This window comes from Pleurodeles waltl, chromosome 1_2 (assembly GCF_031143425.1).
Source record: "Pleurodeles waltl isolate 20211129_DDA chromosome 1_2, aPleWal1.hap1.20221129, whole genome shotgun sequence".
Lineage (NCBI taxonomy): Eukaryota > Metazoa > Chordata > Amphibia > Caudata > Salamandridae > Pleurodeles > Pleurodeles waltl.
The window spans coordinates 1,016,901,924-1,016,921,939 of record NC_090437.1 but is presented as its reverse complement, the minus strand read 5'-3'; the positions used below and the strand labels follow the sequence as shown (position 1 = coordinate 1,016,921,939).

Below are 20,016 nucleotides of genomic sequence, written 5' to 3'. Positions count from 1 at the left end.
GGATGGCGGTAGGGGGTGTCAGAATCCCCATGGCGGCGGAGCGCGCTCCGCCGCCATGGAGGATTCTCAAGGGCAGCGGAAAGTCGGCGGTACACCGCCGACTTTCTGTTTCTGGCCGCGGCTGAACCGCCGCGGTCAGAATGCCCAGCGGTGCACCGCCAGCCTGTTGGCGGTGCTACCGCGGTCATTCACCCTGGCGGTTTTTACCGCCAGGGTTAGAATGACCCCCTTTGTGTCTGTGGGGTCGTCCAAGTGGAAGTTGAGGTCTCCGAGGAAGATGTAGTGCTTGGATTCGATGGGGCGATGAAGTCAGTGATGGTGTCACAGATGCGAGTTTGTGATTCAGGGTGTCTGTAGACGAGGGTGCTTTGATGGTTGTTTTATCGTCAGTGTGGAGTTGAAAATTCAGGTGTTTCCTTGTCTATGATGGTGATGCCACCTTTGTGTTTGTTGGTACGGTCCCGGTGTCTCATCTGTTACCTGTTGGGGCACCACAGTACCAATGTCGGGGCATGTGTTAGCCATGTCTCTGTGATGAAGGTCAGGTCAAGGGTGTGGGAGGAGATGGTGCCTCAGACTTTGGATGCGTTTGCAGTGCGAGCTGGCATTGATAAGGAGGCATCGGAGTGGTCCCAGGGTGGTGTTATTTGGCAGGGTGGGAGTGGTGCTGGTTTCTACAAGGGCAGGTGGTCCTAGCTGCAGGTGAACTGGCATCGGTGGCAGGTGAACGGTCCTGCTGTGGAGCAAGGAGATACAAGGCAGCAGTTATAGCATCCGGGGCCCAGGAGTCTGAGATTTGCAGTGGAGTACCTGTGGGTGTCTGACGAGCCAGGGTTCCTGGTGCTGGGCACGGTCCTGGCACAGACTAGGGCGCAGATGGGCTTTCCATTGGCATGCCGGTTGCGCGCTTGTGCTGGGGCTTCCATTAAGTTGGTCCTGGGAGGGTGGCTGGGGAGGCAGGAAGCAGGAAATCAGCATGGGAAGAGAAAACGATGAGAGGCACAGGTTGTGGAGCCTAGAGGACAGGAACCTCGGGGGCTGAGCCTAGAGCACAGGAACCTCGGGCTGAGCCTACAGCACAGGAACCTCAGGGCTGAACCTTGGGCACAGGAACCTAGGAGGGCAAACAAGGCAGGCTGGCAATGCTGACTTGAGGCTGGAGCAGCCTGGCAGCAGTGAGAGGAAAGAGGTGATTGGCAGCAAGGAGAGCTGATGAGGATCTGCTCAATGGGGCCACGCTGTGGCATCCATTAAGTAGGGGTCTCGGGGGCTGAGCCCACAGCACAGGAACCCAGGTGGGCGGACAAGGCAGGCTGGCGAGGTTGAGGAAGGGCAGTCTGGCAACAGTGGGAGGAAGGAGGCGACTAGCAGCAAGGAGAGCTGGTGAGGACTGGTGAGGCTAAGGGGAGCACTGCAGACTCAAAATGCTCCTAGCCCACTGTGAACAACTCGTAGCACCTGTGGGCCTGCAGGACGATGATATAGAAATAAGCATAATGCATGTCCAATGCCACAATCCAGTCCCCGAGGTCTAGGTCAAACAGGACTTAGGCTAGAGCGAGCATCTTGAATGTGCCCTTCTGCAGGAAGGTGTTGAAAGGGAGAAGGTCTAAAATAGGACAAAGGCCTTCCTCCTTCTGCAGTACCAGGAAGTAGCAGTAGTAAGTTCCTACATCTGAGACCGGAACCCTCTCTATGGCCCTTTGGCAAAAAGGGCCTGCAGTTACTGCTGCAAGATGGACAGATGGTGTTGAAAGGAGTAGCAGGGTAGAAAGGAGTGGGAGGGCACAGCCCTGATGTAAAATTTGCAAGACCCACTTATCTGAAATGGTGGCCTCCCACTACTGGGGAAATATCAGATCTTGCCTCCGACAGGTTGGCTGTGTGCTGGCAAGGACATACTAAGGCGGTTTTGAGGTTGTGGAAGCTAGTGGGGGGTGGGATTGAACTGCACGCTGCCCCTGCTGTCCTGCACATTGTCTCTGGGAGGCAAAGCCCTGGCCATGAAAGGGTTGAAAAGCTTGATGTCCTGGAGTAGGCATCTGTAATTGGCAAAACTGAAAATCCCAAACGGAGCCACAGAGACGGGGAAACTGTTGGTCGACTTAAACAGACGTTCAATTCCAAGTCAAAACGAATTACTAATTTTGCAGTGTTGCAACCATCCTGAATAGCTTGGGTAAAGGACACCAGAAGATCGTCCGGAACAGCCGGTAAAACTTGTGCCACCGCTTCCTAAGCAGCGTGACAGTAGTGGCCTAGAAGACAGCTGGCATTCACTGACATCAAAGCAAGGTTTGTAGAGGAGAAAATCTGATTGCCAAATATCCATCCCTTTTAACTCACAATCAGGGGAAATGCAGGGAAGACATTAGGTTCAATATTACTGGTGGATGCCTCTACCACCAAACTCTCTCACAACAGATATTGTGTAAGAAAGTCTGGTGCACTTTATGCAGGTCAATGGCAACAAGCAATGTGCCCCATTAACAGGTGGGCATGAACATGGGTTCACCCAAAAGGATATCCATGAGAACCTCACTAAATGGTAAGAGAGAATCTTTTGGAGCCTGACCTGGCTGCAGAATCTCAGTTAAGAGATTCGTTTTTACCACCATAGTGGGGAGCTCTCTGTCTAAAACGTTTGCTGCCTTCACATAATTGCGAACACGAGTGACTTCCTCCATAGCAGGACCAGGGGAACACCCAAGACTACTAGCATCTTAGTAGTTCCTCATAACAGTTCTCTTCCTAATAGTTCTCCTCCTCACATTGTGGGATATAACCACCTCCTTTATCATTTCTGGCATTGTCCGAGTCAGGACTCAAACCTTACACATTTTTTGGGAACTAACATGTAGTAAGGGTGAGATCGCAGTGGATTTTACTCGGAGTTGGGTAGCGCAATGGGCTGCAAATCCTCTGGTGGTGTTGGTGGCATTGATGTAAAGGGAACCAGAAGTATTGCCGGAATCAAAGTCGGCACTGGAGTCAGCACTGAACCCGAAGAAGGTTCAGGGGGCACAGACGGTGCACAGGGTGGACCTGCCGATGTAAGTCTAACTGGAGGATCATGAGTTTCGTTGAGGCCCGAAGGCGGGCCCTAGGGAACCAGTAAAGTGCCAAAAATGGGCAGCATTGCCTCTCTCAAGATCTCTACTCCTGCAATGTCAGACAGACATTGGGTTTTGCCAGAACTGACTCAGAATAGGCTCTGATGGACAACAGAATTGTGACCAGGAGGTACACTGATGTCCTTGCCTCATCTCTGTAGTCTGAGTGTGGTGGTAAGGTGCCAATTCCTGCTTCAACAATGTACATGTTTTTCTTGTACTTACCTTGAGACTTTGGCCACGTTGAAGATCTGCCGTAGGAACGACTTCGGGAACAAGACCTTCCTTCCTACTTCGACGGGTCACGGTATGGAGACTTTCTATGCTTGGAAAAGTAACGTTTGGCCTTGCATTACCGAATGGCCTTTGGATTTATCTGAGTTTCACCCGCCCAGCAGACATGCTCCAGCCCCAGGCACCAAAGATCCACTATGTGAGGGTCTGTCACGGATGTTTATTTGTGACAGTCCCTACACAGTTTTAACCCTTTTGTTTTAGAGGGTGGTAATTTCCACTGCAGACTGGTAAATTTATTTGATTAGAAATAAATCATAAAGACTAAGTAGATGCTTCAGACCCACATCTGAAGGTGCATAAAGAAAGGAACTCATGTCAGCACACATTGGTGGAGCTTATATGCAGATAAACTCATTACTTCTGGAGTGGAGCAGCGTCTGCGTGGAGCCTTACGACACCATCTGTCAGCGTGCTGGAGTACTGCTTTAAAGTTTCCAGATCTAGCCTGATGCCTGGGTAATATTCACAAGTTGAGGAATCTGCAGATAGAAGCATCCATCAGAAAGGGTTTTCGTGTACATGGGAAGGTCAACAAACTCTGACAGCCGCATTCTCTTTTAGATAGTGTGGGTTCCTGTTGCAGGTATTATAGACAGATATTACACAAAGTAATATAATACAGCATAATCCAACCTTAAAGAGGTGTATCCACTATAATGCAAAGGCCCTCAGCGAATCACAAACAATGGAATTCTCTCGCAAAGAAAGGCCTATTGGACTTTCACATCAATAGGTTCGTCAGCTCTGGATCCAAGTAAGTCTTTTGGAAGCTGGTGGGCCCAGTGCTCAATACCTTTGGTTCCAAACTTGGCCAGCTGAGGGCTAAATGCCCCACGTGGTCCAGCAAACAGGAGCACATTTGCATGGTTAGGTTACTAACTATGATGTACCTTTAAAATAATAAGTGTGAGTCTCGTCTTTTTTGGTTCAGCTATTGTTACTTGTAATACTTTGTCATTATTTTTCTAGCTGTTGGACACCTGCCACTGTATCCTCAGATGTTGACTTTACACTTTATTGAGCTGGGAAGTCAAGTAGCAGGAGAAGTCATGGCATTGAACCATAAGCTTCGGATCCAGGTCTGTCCTCCCCACCCTACCTTAAACATTAAAAGGAATTTACTGTCTAAACAAAGGTTAGTATTTGAGCACGGGAACACAGGGTACCACTTGCTTTGATTAGGAAAGCATGCTAAAACATACATAGGAAAACGTTTTACCACTCAGCAAACTGAAATTGTGCAATGAAGTGTATGACAAATAAGCATTGTTTGATTAAGAAATGTATTTTCCTTCAGGGCCAGACTGTTGGTTCTCCCCACACTTCCAGTTCCTGTTAGTACATCTCAATTTCCACTCTAGACTTGCTCCCTTATGTTCCCTGGACTCTTGTGCCAGTGACAGCTATTCTTCTTATGCTCTATTCCGCAGGCCTGAGCTGGCAGAAAGACACCTCTTCAGCTGGTGCCTCTCAGAAACACGAGCTCTATTCATTACTTTAGTTATGCAGAAGTTTAAAAAGCACTGCAAATTCATCCACCAACTTTCACACAAAAAATAAAAGTGTCAAGAGAACTCATGTGATTAATGTTCCTGCAGGAGAGGGATGGGAGGTTTGATTAGTGGCAGTTTTGACTCATCTAAGGTAGTGCGGAGGGTTAACATGCCTGCTGCAAAGAACGTATATTATGCAAAGAACAGTATTTTATGTGCATAGCACAGTGGGTTACTGCTTTTGTGACAGATTATTTTGTCACTGTGCATTTCATAAAGTACAATCGTAATGTAGCACAGTGAGCTATGAACTGTGGTCAAAGAGCTGCATGCAACCTGCATGGCAGAAATTAGAAAGTTGTGTTTTTACCCAGTCTTTCATTATCCTAACACTTGTAAATAATGTTTGCTTGCATAGACATACATTCTTATTATTAAAGTCAATGCTAACCACAGTGTTATGTTCTGAATCCAGAGTGTGCACGTCTCCAAACCAAGCACACTCAGAAAATGCCTACCAGTATAGATGGCATGTGAATCCTACACTTTGTAATCCACTGTAAAGCGCTCCGACACCCTACAGTGGTATAAGAGGTGCTATTAAACAAATGAATTACATGTGAGAGAGAGGTTATAGAGAGAAGAGAGGCCCTTATGGTTTTACTTCCTTTCCCCACCACATTTATATGTGAAAAAGCTTCTCAGATCTTATGTACCTAAAAATATAAACAAATGGCTTGGGAAATATAGAATCTGAGCAGAGGATTCTGCTTCCCTACATAAAACCAAACATTGAAAAGTTAGTCATCAAGATGCAGTATCGACCTTCCCATTAAAATCTTTCGATTTTTGTGCATATTTTCAAAATAAAATAATTATATCTTTAGTAATTTGAGTATTTGTTTGGTGTGTTCTTGTTTGTGTATTTTTTGTGAATTACTGTTTTAATTCATGAAATTTTAATGGTACAAATTGCGTGGGGGTCCCCGGCTTTTAACAGTGATTCAGTGGGGGTCCTCGGGAGTCAAAAGGTTGGGAACCACTGATCTAGAGAATTCCCCTTTCGTTTGACAGGTGGTGTCGTTTTACGGCATGTCATTGGCCCCTCTTTTTAGTTACATCCATATCTTCTGTAAAAGTCTCCAATGTCGTCCAGTTGCATTCATTATCTGGTCCTGTCGTTTTGGGTGACTCCTTATTGTGCTTTTAATACTTACCAGTGAAATTCCAACAATTACCACAGCTTGAATCATTAGTGTATAATTCATGTTTGCCCACTCACTTTCTAATGAACCTCCTACACATTCTGCACGCATGTAAGTATACATACATTTTTTACATACCTTGCAGCGGTACATCAACGCTCACGTGAGCCCGCTCCTGCAATGAGCTGCAAGCCACAGCTTTGGCATTTTTCCGTTCCGCCATAATCTGCCGAGACAGAGAGAAAATTTAGTTCTAAAGCAAAATATAAAAATATGAGGAGACCGGGGAAAAGGCCATGGAAGCCTGATTTTTGAACAAGGTATCGGACAGGTACCGGCATATAAACCTCCATATGAAGGCGGGGGTAGAAAATCGTTTAAACTGGAAACATTTACCTTGAATATGCCCTCAGAGACTGCTTTCTGTTAATACAGGCGCAGTTTGTTAAAAACATGCACTCAATCACACACCAACAAAGTATGATGAAGTATGTCATGGCCTGACAAATAAAACCTGTGTTATTATCCTTTTACAGTTCATTGATAGCAATGTCCAGGCATAAGCTGTTCTCTGTCTTCTTGCCAAGCCTTTAAGGGCTTGAACAGATGACACGGTTTCTAATGGTAAATGCAGCCAGATAATAACTGAGCTATAATGGCAGCCTCGGACATGGCTGTCTTTATTGTACATTGAGCGGGCTTCTAGCATAGCTGTCAATACTGGCTCGCTGGGCTGACCGTAGGGAGAAGAGATGCATCTTCTCAAGGGTAGACACATAAGGGCAAATGAAAGATTGATAGTGTGCAGGACTACAGCCCTGCGAGTTATTAAGGAAAAAGATATCTGAACAAGAAACTGAACCTTATGCACATGTGCGCATGTCTGCTCACAACGACTTCGGAGAGTTACTCTCCTAGTCTGAATTAACAGTAAATATACTGTTTTAGAAGGGAATTTTCACTTCTTGCATGAAAGAAGAGTCTGCTAAAGGGCGTGCAAGAGATGTACACATACAACATTAGGAAGATAGTGGTAACACACAGTACAGTCCAACTCTAAGGAATCACATATGTCTGCTAACTTTAAAAGGACACGCCTAATGAAGACCAGACCAGCCTACTCACACAGTAGGCGTTTATAAACAAAGAATCAATAGAACTGCAGGGTAATGATGGAAAAGCACCAACTATTCATGATATTCAGTCTGTGACCGAATAGTAACCAATGATCTTGGCTTCGAGCCAAAAACCCTGCAAGACCCTCTGCATTATCCGTAAGTGCAGTAAGATTTGGGATCACTTTCTCCACTCATCCTACTTAAACTTCCTGGTCAACTCACAAACAAAACACTCAATCTGTGGATAGACTAGCTTCGCAAGTATGTACCATCCTCTCCCACGTTATCTCTGGCCTTCTTTTAGGTCTGTGAGCAGCTTAACTTTAATTCCAGAAAAATCTCGCTGGGTATTTGTTTTACAAGCAGGGGCAGCCTAAACTCTGCTTTTGCAAAAAAGCACTTAGAGGCAATTCAGTTTGCAGTAAGGGGTTATAACATTGCTACTCAACATGGCTTCATGTACATGATCTAATTCAACAACTCTACTATTATCAATTATCAAAATGTAGAACTGTATTCTAAGCAACAGGAATTTAAAGACAGCATTATTTTACCCGGTCATAGGAGATGCCTCAGGAATAGTCCACCAGGGTTATTAGTGAAATTAACTTATTAATACATTGCAACTAAAGCTGGCAGGCCACTGGTAGAAATGCAACATAGTGAGGGCAGTTAAAGTGCTTTCAGCTCCCATGAACGCTGATATAATCATATCATGAAAAAATGCTGTGACAATAGGACAACAATTATGTGCTTCAGATGTCTGGTCACAGTACAGTTTAGGAGCTGATGATCTTTAAGCCCATATGGATCTGTCAAGCAACATTTGCTGCTCAACAGATTCATATTTAGGTATTGGTTGATCAGCCTGGCACCCTTCTTCTTAGATGCCACCAACCTCATCTGTGGAGTTCCACAAGTAATTTCACCCTTCCTCACTATTTTTAACACCGACATGATCCCACTCGCCAGCATCATCCATACCAACATAATTAAAATAATTTCCCAAGCTGACGACACCCAGCTCTTACTCTTCCTCTCTGACAAGATGCCAAACACCTGGACCAATTTCTTTGACTACATGACCAAAATCACAAGATTGGTAAAAAAACAACTGCCTCAAACTCAACGCAGACAAGACGGAAGTAGTAATGTTCAGCAAAGACACCTTGCTTCAGGACCCAGCCTGGTGAGCTGTCAATGTCGGACCCACATTTCACCCCACAACCCATGCAAAATACCTTGGAATAGTAATCGACAACCAACTCACCAGGAACAGCCAGGTAAATGCATTCTCTCTGTCCTGCTTCAACACACTCAAGATGCTCAAGAAGATCTTCAAATGGCTCCTTACCAACACTTGCAGAACCGTCACTCAAACCCTCGTCACAAGCAAGCTGGGTCTATGGTAATGCACTTTATGCTGGAATCAGCTGACCAGAAGACTCAAGACCATTAAAAAAACTGCGACCAGTGTCACCCTCAACCTCCCAACCAGCACTCACTTTGCCACGCAACTCAAGGAGCTATATTGGCTCCCAAATCCTCCTCCACACATATAAAGTCTTACATGGCACACTAATGGCTCCATGTACCTCAACAACTGCACAAACTTTCACAAACTTACCAGTCACATCTGCTCAGTATGCAAAACCACATCTGGCAGTCGTGCCTTCTCCTACCTCTCTCCTAAACCCTGGAAGGATCTACCCATGCACATCAGAGCCTCCTCCTCAGTTCTTGAATTCCACATGAAACCGAAGACCTGGTTCTTCAATTAGCCCGACCAAGGCTCGGCCCACAAAAGCTCCTGCTTCAGCACCAAGATGCCCTCCGGGGTGAGTTGTGAGCAAAACAAATGCACATAAAATTAATAAACCATATTTTTTACTGCCGGGCTGTGGGATGTAAATCCATGTGCTATAGATGTGTATATGGACATGGTTTTATACAACACTCTATCCTAGAGGAACTTCAAAGTGCCATGGACACCTCACTTTTTGATGATTGCCTTTTTTTTTGCAAGTTCAACCTTGTGGATATGGCAGTCTGAACAGACAGGTTTTTTTTTTTTTTTTTTCTTGCAGAGTGCAAAGTCAAGAAAAGATGCAAGGTATAAGAAGGCAAATTCAGTGAGTCCCTGCAATCAATATTTCTTATACTCCTTGTTTTTTTTCTGGTAAAACTAGCAAGTTTCTCAGCTCATGTTAATCTATTTCCAGGTTTACAGTTCAGACTTCTATTCTGTAGGTGTTGCGCTCTGGCCCTGTGTTTAAACTTCACTCTCGGTTTTGTTGGAAGCTACTGAAGATACAAAGCCAGTGTGATATGCTGTGTTGATGAAGAATCTGACCTATTTTGGACTAGGAGTAACTTCTCAGAGTTTTTTTTAATCTGCTTCAATACAAATCATGTAAAAAGTAAAACAATGACAGGATGGGGACCCGTCTGCTCCTTGTCCAAAAAGGATGTGATTTTAATCCACTGCTTATCAACATATCAGTAAAGTCATGGACGTTGAGACAAAGATGAAAAAGGATCCCGGTTTCTACTCAATAGGGAGGAGGCCAGCCCCCTTGGCAGAGCGAGCCTGAACCTCTCCTTGGAATATGGACATGTCATCCTCCGGGAAGCGTTGTGGTGTAGGAGGCATGTAGGGAAGAGGTGCTCAGAAAGGTAAGTTAATAACCATTGTGGACAATTTGGAGCATCTACTGGTCGCATGTAATGCTCTTCCGCCCAGGAAGGTACTAGGAGTTATGACCTCCCACCAGGCGATCATGCACCGCTGAAGATAAATAAAAAGTTTTGCTTGGCTGCGGGGTATGGGATGGAGGTTTGGGCAGCTCCTTGTCCCTGGGGGCCTGGACTCTGTCATCCTGACCCTCCATCTCTGACTCAAAAACTGGCTGGTAAAATGTCCGCCACTAACTCCTATAACGCATGGAAGTCTCTATCCAGGAAACAGCTCGAATTCACTGACCTGAGTGCATGGCTGGCTGAAGAGAACATTCTTTTAGCGAATGCCTCCATGTGTGGTGCTGTAAAATACATCAGGCTTGGTGCCGTGCAGGTAGTTGGGGCTGACAACAAGGCTAGATCGAGCGGTACAGTTGGTGTCAGGGTTAAACCTGCCAGCGGTAAACCGTCTGGAGGCCATGTTGGACCCTTTCTATGTGGCTTCCACTATTTCAAAAACACTACTGCCAGCTGTTGAATCGTGCACTAGCTCCTCTTGAAAGAAAAAATCCATTTAATATTCTTCTGTTTCACTTATAAAGTATGTATCCAAACTGTACTGGGTTATCCCACAAAGCTATTTTCCGCAGACACAACAAAACTAACCTCAACACTAAGGTGAGGCCATAATCTAGGGTATGACTTTAGTATTGCCTACCCTCACATGTCTACCAGTGCAATTCCTTCAAACAGATTAGCAGAAGCTTACTTGACCCCATGCAACCTTCATTTCATGATCGATTTGAAAATAAATAAATAAGTACAGGTAGCAGACATTTTTTTAAAGGACAGTCATATATCAAGTTTGCCCAGTATTGAGTCCTTCTCATGCTTCATCCTTCCATCATTCTGCACTTCTTGTGTCTTTCTCTCACTCTTTCCAGGTTCTTTTTAATTCATGCTTTCTCCCTTTGTCACTGTTTTCCCGTCCCTCTCTCTCTTCTTCCTCCTTTTTCTCTCTTGGTCTGGGTCAAAGTCTGCTGACGAAAAGTAAGACTAACTCTCCAAACCCCACCCCCACAAATTAAGCACTACCTTCCTGTCCTTGCAGTGTAATGCTTTTATGAAGAACATCCCTTGTTCTTCCTCTTGAGCATTCTTGCCCTTAAGACATGTTGGCACATTTATAAATCCTACACAACACAAAGTTCAAATGTCTCTTCTAAAAACCCATCACTAAGAGCGAACAAAGACCGTTAAAAAAGACACCTCATATATGACACAAGGTACATGATGGTGCAGGGACGCCAACACCCCCGTTAATCTTTTCAATGCCTTTAGAACAGTGTAGCGGGTCACTAAGCGCAAAAGAATTATGTTAGTCGATATCGGAGTTGTCACTTTACATTATCAAATGTCATGGTTTGGAATACTCCTTCGCTGTAAGAAAAAAATCATTTTAATCCATTAACAGCAGCCAATATGTTTGTTGACATATATTGTGTGTTTGCCCTCAGGCTTAGCATCAAATCATTAGGTGTGACTTGCAGGCAGGTAGATGACATTTGTTTTCTACATCTAAACGGTGATCCTGAAAGGAAATACTTCACGTTTAATGTCGCAATGAACACTTCCATCCCACAATAACAATTAGAGGGGCAACACATTAGTGAGCTGCATAAGAAAAGGTTGACTTTCCATTCAGCACAATTCACAGCAGCGCCTCAGATACTGGCTTAGATAGCGCAAGCCACTGTTAGAAATCTGAATGGCTTACACTGCACAGTGGGCAACAGACTGCTTTGATTGGTCAACAAAAAACACCTGACTCGAAGAGGGCGCCCATATTTCAAACCCACTACAGGCCAATAGAAACGGTAGAATGGTGCTATGTAGATGCACGTAACGTGATATACCATGCTTCAGGAGGATCCTAGGCGTAACATGAAGAACATCATCTCCTCACCTTAGAACAGATCTCGTGGAGACTGGTTGCGATGGCTTTCGCTGGGGTGTCACAACGGAACACATGACATTTCAAGATCCGTGTGTCTCTGTCCCTCGCCACATAAGCGAAGTCCCTGCAAAAACACAACCCACCAGTGGTTAGAACTGGTGTGATTCACAGTGGCCTTGTTTTCAGTTCACATTAATTAATTCTGCAAGCAATTAACCTGGCGGCTTTAAGGGGAGGGAGGAAGATGGGAAATCTGTATCAGGACCAAAAATTAAAAGGCCATCAAATATTTACTGAAATGACACCGGAGAAATCGATGGTGCAGGACACCATCGACATTAATTGAATATGCATGAATCAAGACGAACAGGTCGTTCTGATATCTTAATTCATGGCGCAAATAAAACGCACAATCTTCAAATATAAATGAAAAAGGAGACGCGTGGTTAAGCATCGATTAGCACCAAAGAGCTGAAAGAGCAAGGGGAGTTGATAGACACTAAGAATTACGTACAGCGTTTGATTTACAATTATGTAAGAAAACCTCCATATCTGAAAGTATATGGATAGTCGAACATGCTTCCTGTGCTAAGGTCATGACCATGGTCCTAGAGTGAAGAAAGAAACTGGGCTTTTCATATGCCAAAATAGTGAACAATAATAAAGTACACCCCTAATTGTAATACCCGTCAGAATCTTGCCGAATAAAACAAACATGAAATGACACTGCCCAAATTGAAGCTGGATTTGTTGCCCCAATAAATAAGAAAATCTAGTTGAGTTTTCAGAATGACCAGCAAATATGCGAACAACCCCCTTCCTTAAATTGATTTGATTTTGATATTCTTATACATATTAACTGCGAATGTATCGAAAACCCGACAGGACGATTGACAGCAATTCCAAAACATATCTGCCTAATGTGCTTTCCTATCTTTTTTTAATTGGAAATAGGAGGGGGCGTGAAAGAGGAATCCCCCTCCTACTTGCCACTCCAAAAAATATGTAGAATGGTGTATTACAAACTAAAACATAACGGTTACAAACCATTGATCAGTTAGATCCCAGAAAGGAGATTGTGACTGTTATGCAAAAGGACAGTCACCTCTGCTTTACAGCTTCCCCTTTGGGAACAATACCAGGGCCTTCAGAGCGAGCAGGCAGTGGTCCCGCAGAGCACCGCTTGCTACCTCAGATTTTTTCCCAAACTGGATCTTTTTAAGCAGTATGCGTTCCTTCAAGGGCCACAGTCTGCTGTTTGGAAAATATATATTCAAATGCAGAGGTTATGGTCTGCTGTCCCTTGCAGGCAAAAACAGGGGGTCTTTAAATTACGACCTGCTTGGTTCACACTCATTAGGTAAGTCAATTTGCAGACCCTGCTACCAGACAATTGGGCTGCGGCCTATTAGTAAACAGATCGCTTCATAAGTTGCATTCACACTCACTTACCTGCACATAACTGAGGTATGAATGGGAATAGTCACCAGTGCCTCAGAGCCAATAGAATTCTTCCTGCAGGAAGCTAGCCCACTCATCAAGCACCTACTGGGCTTGCTATCCCCGAACAAACTACTACACCAATATCTAAATGACTGAGAGACCCCTTCTTTCTTCACTTGTTCCACTAGTATAAATATACACCATGTTTCTATCTTCTATTCATCTTCTAGTGTATGCAATTGTGCGCATGTACGTTATACTGTACCAGCCAAAACAATACTTGCCAATTTTCTGCAGCTTCTTGAAGTTAGGACACTGTTATATAACCCAGTTCACCGCTAAATAAACAGTGAACTGGGTATTTACTGCTTCATCTTTAGAGTCTACATAAAAATCCTGCAAACTACAAAATGGTAACTAGGAATTCTTTATCCTTATTCCGAATCCCCTTTCTAAGCACTCTCCTCGATTTTTTACACCTGTTTTCCTGCAGTTGGTTGGAGATAGGCCTATAGTATTGGTCCTGAAATGTATGAGTCTTCACCGCCTTCTCCACTTTCGGCCGCCCTGATATCTGCTATTAAGTGGAAGAGCTGGTTCTTGACAGCAGACAGGTAGTCAGTTTGAACTTCCAAAATCGACTCATTGTTGCAAACTGCCACAGTGACTTTAACTTAACCCTGGCTTTGCTAGCACGCATACAATAGTCTATGGTTTTTCTCTTGAGAAAAGGCTACAAGAAGACCCCCTGTATGCAACGTAGCCATTGACTTACTAAGTTGGCGAGCGTGTGCACACCCTAGCTCAGTAGTGGATCCTCTTGCTGCTTTACTGTACTTTTCCTTCCAGCTAGAGTATGGACTAGAAGGACGAAATGCCTGGAAAGGCTTTCCAGCTGTAGCAGCTATGAGATAAAGCCATCAATCCTGCAGTGACGTGGGTTGCTTCTCGTAACTTCCTCAAAAAGAGAAGACATCTGTAAAACATTTTTCTGCACTGCCCTCACTAACAGCCTCAAATATAAGCCTTTGCACTGTACAAGAAACCATGCATACACTGAAAAAACAAAAACACACATACAATTGATCAGGAAAACGTAAAAAAACAAGCCAGTACTTCTTGAGTTGGCCACCAGCTTTTTGGATTTGTAAATGCTTGTTTTGTTATAATTTTTGCACAAATGTATTGTTAGGGAAGCTGCTGAGCCCTCATTAATCTAAAAACAACATTGGTAAAAAACAAAAACAAAAAACAGTTTCAAATACCACACATTGCCATTGTAGCCCCTGTCACTAAGGGAAAATACTTTGCATGAAGATGTGCTTGTTCCTTGTGAAAGGGAAACATGTAATATTCGCATCGAAGTTAGCCAATACTCTGTGCTTCAGTGGGCTGAGGAAAAATGTGAATGATGCAGTAACAGACCACTGTATGAAAAAAGCTGGCCGAACAAGCTTTTCTGATCAAGTATATTCTACATACAATTTTAGTAAAAGCAAAACGTCGTGACAAACGCCCGAACTAAAACAGACTGGCAAGGTCACTAGGTCTTGCTTGCATTGAATCCTGACTAAATTAAAAAAAATATCTGCAGCAGTGAAAAAAATAAAAAACAAAAACACTAGTGTTTCCTTATACAGAACCTCTATGAACTAAAGCGTTTAATATGTGATGATTCAGTGTACTTTTGAAATGAACCATGGTATCTTTTACAATGCAATGCCAGCACTCAATGGGCGGCAGAATGGATGCTTAGTTATATGGACATTTGTTTGCCTAAACTACATGCCGTGAAATCAGTCAGTGACAAAATATTCCTATGTCCTACTGACAATACTCATCTATAAAGCAGGAAGGTACGGACTGAAGGCCGTTGGCTGGTCTTTTCCATACTGGGCTCATTGATCCTGTAAGTGGGGATACAAACAGGACTATTACTCATCACGAAGGGACACTGCATGACTATGCTCAATGAAATTGCTGTTACTACTGCCATTTGGGTATCTTGACCTGCATGCTGGTCTTTACAAGTCATGGTTGTGGATTTTGAACAGGTAGATGGGAGTGTGGCCAAGATGGCGTACTGGTAGGTCATGTTTCATGTCTCTTGTTTTCCCTAGATAGCCAAAAATGGCAAGCCAGAGCAGCTGTCTTGAAGAGTTGGGAGTCTGTAGCACTGTGAGCGGAGGGCACCCCCACAAAGCGGCTGGTGGAGGACTGAGAGGATTCCTCAACAACAGAAGGTGCCAAACAGAGAATACCAGAGCAGGCCCAGGGCAGCAGCAGTTGCAAGCCACAAGCAGAGCGCAGACGTCGAGGTTGCTCAATGAATCAACTGATAAATCAGGGGATTTGTATAGTGCGGCTAATCACCTGTGAGGGTCTCAAGACACTAGGGGAAGGAGAAGGGTTGGGGGATGGCGGGGGAAGGATCAGTTGAAGAGCCAGGTCTTGAGGCCCTTCCTGAACTGAGACAGGGTAGGGGATTGCCTGAGGTGGATGGGGAGGGTGTTCCAGGTCTTGGCGGTGATGTGGGAGAAGGATCTTCCTTCGGCTGTGGTTTTCTGGATGCGGGGGACCTTGGCGAGGGCCTGGTGGGCGGAGCAGAGTTGTCTGGCAGGAGTGTAGTAGGCGAGTCTGTGGTTGAGACAGGCTTCCCCGGCGTCGTGAAGGGCCTTATAGGCATGGGTCAGGAGCTTAAAGGTGATTCTCTGGTCGATAGCAACCACTGTAGGTCTCTTAGGAGGGAGGAGGTGTGGCTGTGTCATGGGCATTCTTGATGAGCCGGGCAGAAGTCATTAAGGACCTCAGAGTTAAGCAACTCTGCACTGAGACCTGGCTTACCCACAGTTAAGAGGGCCCTGAGCACAGAGGAAAATTTGAATCAGGCAACATGGAATTCAGCTTCCCAGTGCCTTCCTAACTCATGCGTCGAACAGCGTAAGGACGAGGGGCTGAAAAAAATGATCCCCAGCACCAGGGAAAAATGGTATACCAATGGCACTGAAAGTCAGAGCAAGGTGCATCAGTGAATGGGGAACCTAATTGCACTGCCAGATGCCAACAAAAAGCTGGACATGAAATTGGGCACTTCTGCAAGACAAAAAAGCAGCTAGTGTGGCACCCACACGCCATTAACTGCAGTGGGGTGTCAGGTGGGGTCCAAACAGTGGAAAGCCACACAGCAGCAAAACCTTGAGAACCTCCCCTGACAAATCACAGCCCTTCAATGGATTGTACCACCAAGCCACGTCCTCACAGTAAAGTGGTGTCAGCCTGCTACCCGTGGACAGCTCAAGAATGAGAGGAGAGACTTGTGTGGTCCTCTCCTTCCGGTGGGTTTTCCCCACAGTGAGAATGAGAAAAATGAATATCATGGAGGAAAATACCATTCTTAACACAGTAAATCTTGGCATAGCAATAAACATACGTGCAAGAAAGGACAGAAACTAACAGAATTGCTGCTTCCAAGGGGAAGAGGGCCCAATTGGTGAGAGAATTACTGTTGAAACCCACACGGCAGAAGATCGAGCCCCCATGCTCCAGCCTCTCTCAGGGCTCTGAAAATGACGGTTGTATTGCTAAATGTTTCTTGTGGAACCTCATTGGGGGACTGAGGGACAACTTTGCTTCCTTGAAAGGGAAACTGCAAGAATAGCCCCAGTACGAACAACATAAGGAGCAGTGGGGATCCTAGGGAGCCTGAAGAGAACATTTATTTAGAGAATGTTCAAAGCGCTTCTCCAGTCCAATGACCGTTAACCCATTACATAGGACTCACAAAGTTGATGATCCCTCCCCCAGAGACAAAAAGCTGCCTAGCATCCTCAGCAGAGTACATTATTTCAAGCTAAAAGAGAGAACTATGACAGCAGCAAGGAATAATGCAAACTTCCTCTTCCAGGATCACACGATTTTCCTAGTCTAGGACCTACCATTCAACTTTCTACAGAAAAGTAGGGCGTTGCATCCAGTCACAGACATTCTGTGCAAGCAAAGCTTATCATACCAATGCAATTCGTTCCACTTCGTTTTCAAAGGGCTGGGGACATAACATAAGACTGCTTTCAGATGCAAAGTCCATACTGTAACTAACAGAAGGACACAAAATGCAGACGGACATGCCAGGATCAGACTCAAGCATAACAGGAGCAAAATGATGCATGGACAGATAGAGGAGAGTCCTTCGCCTCAGCAGGAGCAACCAGCTTAACTAGGAAGACACACACAAAGTGAATGGCAGTGAAAGACCAACAATGCAAAGCTGACGTTACCAAAGGGGATCCTGCCATCACACAGCAGACATCCGATTAAGAACAGAATGGCAACTAAAGAACAGTCGACATCGCTAGCACGTTGGCAAGGCCAATCCTTGAACATAGCTGCAAAAGATGAACACTTTCTTAGGGTGGGGTAGGGCAGGGAGAAGGGGAGAGAACAGGAACAGAAAGGACACAGAAGGGGGTGAGGGACTCATATGGCAGTCTCAGTAGAGGGGCTTTGAATTCATATCATGAAGAGGAGATTGTGGGAGGGAAATCCTCCATGGTGGTCAATGAGACTACCTTTTTTTCAGTCTCTATGTTTGGGGTTGCTGACTCATTTTTTAGAGTCACTAATATGGGTTTTGGGGAGTTGGGGTCCCACCAGTCACGAGTCATGGCACATTTCCCCACAGGGACGAACAAGCACAACTCAGACATGTATGGGTACATTCCCTGACAAGCATGGACAATCTACACAACTGCTGGAGATTGTGATTTTTAATGCAACAAGGCTCAACAGTCCTTCAAAAAGACTGTCTGTTTTGGGTATAGTGAGGAAGTCAAGAAGACATGCTTCTAATTCGGGAAACACACCTTCTAAGGAAGGATTGTTAACCTCTTTAATCTAAATAGCTCTAGGAAACCATTCCTTGCTTTTGGTCAGGATAAACGGGGGAAACATAAGGAAACTGTGGCAATGTACTGTTTCACCTGCTATCAGTCTACACTGACACTCCTTCATCTCACTGAATTACCGGTCTTCCTGGCATGTTTGGAGATATGTTGATATCAGGCAGACTGCTTCACTTTGGAAATCATGGAGTCTATCTTGAGCTATTGTAAATCAGTGGGACACTGTCCCTGCTCTGGGTAGTGTTACATGCACAATCTACTGTCAGTGTCGCCTATTCACAATGTATTTCCACATTCTGATTTATTTATTAAATATTCCTGTCTCTTAAAATATTTCCAAAATATGCCCAAGCAGAACAATACCAGAGAAGGCACATCAATGCATTTATCCTTCTAAAAATGGAGGCTGCAGTTGCATACCATCTTGAGTGCTTCACCAGTGTATTGTGCTGACAATTTATCTTACTGGCAGCTTTTTGGTGGCAATTTAAGTTTGCGATTCTATGCTGATCCTGTTCTCTGTCCCTAAAAACTCTCCACAAACTCGGAAGGCGCATTCTTAAAAGCTCACAGTCAAACATCCTGATTAAAAAGCAACGTCGGTTCCCACAGACACAATCATTAAACCAGCATTATCATGGCCTCTTTTGCCCCACGTCACTGTTCCTTTCTCTGCATCATAAATACAAACTTTAGATGGGTGCTTCACTTGTCCCCGGAGGAAAAAATTAAGAAGGCCCCATTCAATGGGAGAGGGGGTACCTCATCAATCACATGAAGGACCAGTAGAATCCAGACTGTGAGATGAAGATGACTAAGCCCTTCTATAAGAAATTGAAGGACCTAGTGTTTCTGCCAGTGGTGGTCACTGACCACCAAAAATGAGAGTAAAGATATACTGTGTGGCAGATTAGCTCAATGTACATACATTATCAGCCTCTTAAACAATTCATCAGGCTTAAGATTCAGTAGCGAGATTTATCTTTCATGTATTGTAATCATGAGTCAAATTGACCCCAGGAAACGGCTTACATCCTCAGAACCGGTGGGCTGCAGGCAATGAAATGATTCAGTGGTAGGAAGGAAAGCAGCACATACAGCTGTTGCCAATTAGCTGCATAAGATAGTTCTGAAGAAATGCAGGTCATCTGTTGATTATTTCAAGCAACTCTTTTTCAGTTTTTCCAGTGGACCTCCGTGACAGCTAAAAAATTATGGGCTTGGCTATTGATAGGTAGCATGATAGCGCCGTCATAATTCTGTCAAATGTTCAGGAACATCTGTGTCCTCATGTTACTGTTAAATGTGACAATGGCTGAAGGTCGCTAACCTAGATGTTCGTGGTTGACAGCCTAGACGTATTTCCGTCATCTGATTTGAACTTTCTTGGAAAAGAGCTGTCTGAAAAATCCCACAATTAATAAACCCATTTCTATCTAATGCGTCCATGGAAGCTTAGGCTTGAGGACAATCCCTCAACAAGAAAAACATCACCATCTTCCTCCTTTCGATTTAGATGCCTTCATAACAATGATGGGCACTGCAAACACTTTGCTAATGCTTCTACTACAGGAGCCACAATCGCCCACTGACAGGTTTAAGTAGAGTATATGTGGAATAATCACCATCGAAGGCCGAAAGCACAAATACCGTTTCCTGCCACATTAGGCCATTACTTCTGCTTATCTCGTAACCAACTCTGCCCAGGTGAGGTTTTCAAAAGGTAATAGATAGTGTATTTTTTCTTCTACGTGGCAACCGCACCAGAACTCCTTGCTGGTGAGTGCCCGTCTAGCACCATATCATGTTCTGA

At 44.6% G+C, this 20,016-nt stretch overlaps 1 protein-coding gene across 9 annotated transcripts in view; it reads right to left on the bottom strand.

The window, feature by feature from the left end:
- The window catches only part of APBB2 (amyloid beta precursor protein binding family B member 2), a 940,970-nt gene that overhangs the window by 88,486 nt on the left and 832,468 nt on the right, over window positions 1-20,016 (bottom strand). For all 9 annotated transcript variants that reach the window (XM_069201881.1, XM_069201876.1, XM_069201871.1 and 6 more), the window contains 2 exons: window positions 11,872-11,986; window positions 6,247-6,334 (listed from right to left, as the gene is read on the bottom strand). In XM_069201881.1, coding sequence (XP_069057982.1) covers window positions 6,247-6,334; window positions 11,872-11,986 — 203 coding nt within the window. The remainder of the gene's footprint in view (window positions 1-6,246; window positions 6,335-11,871; window positions 11,987-20,016) is intronic.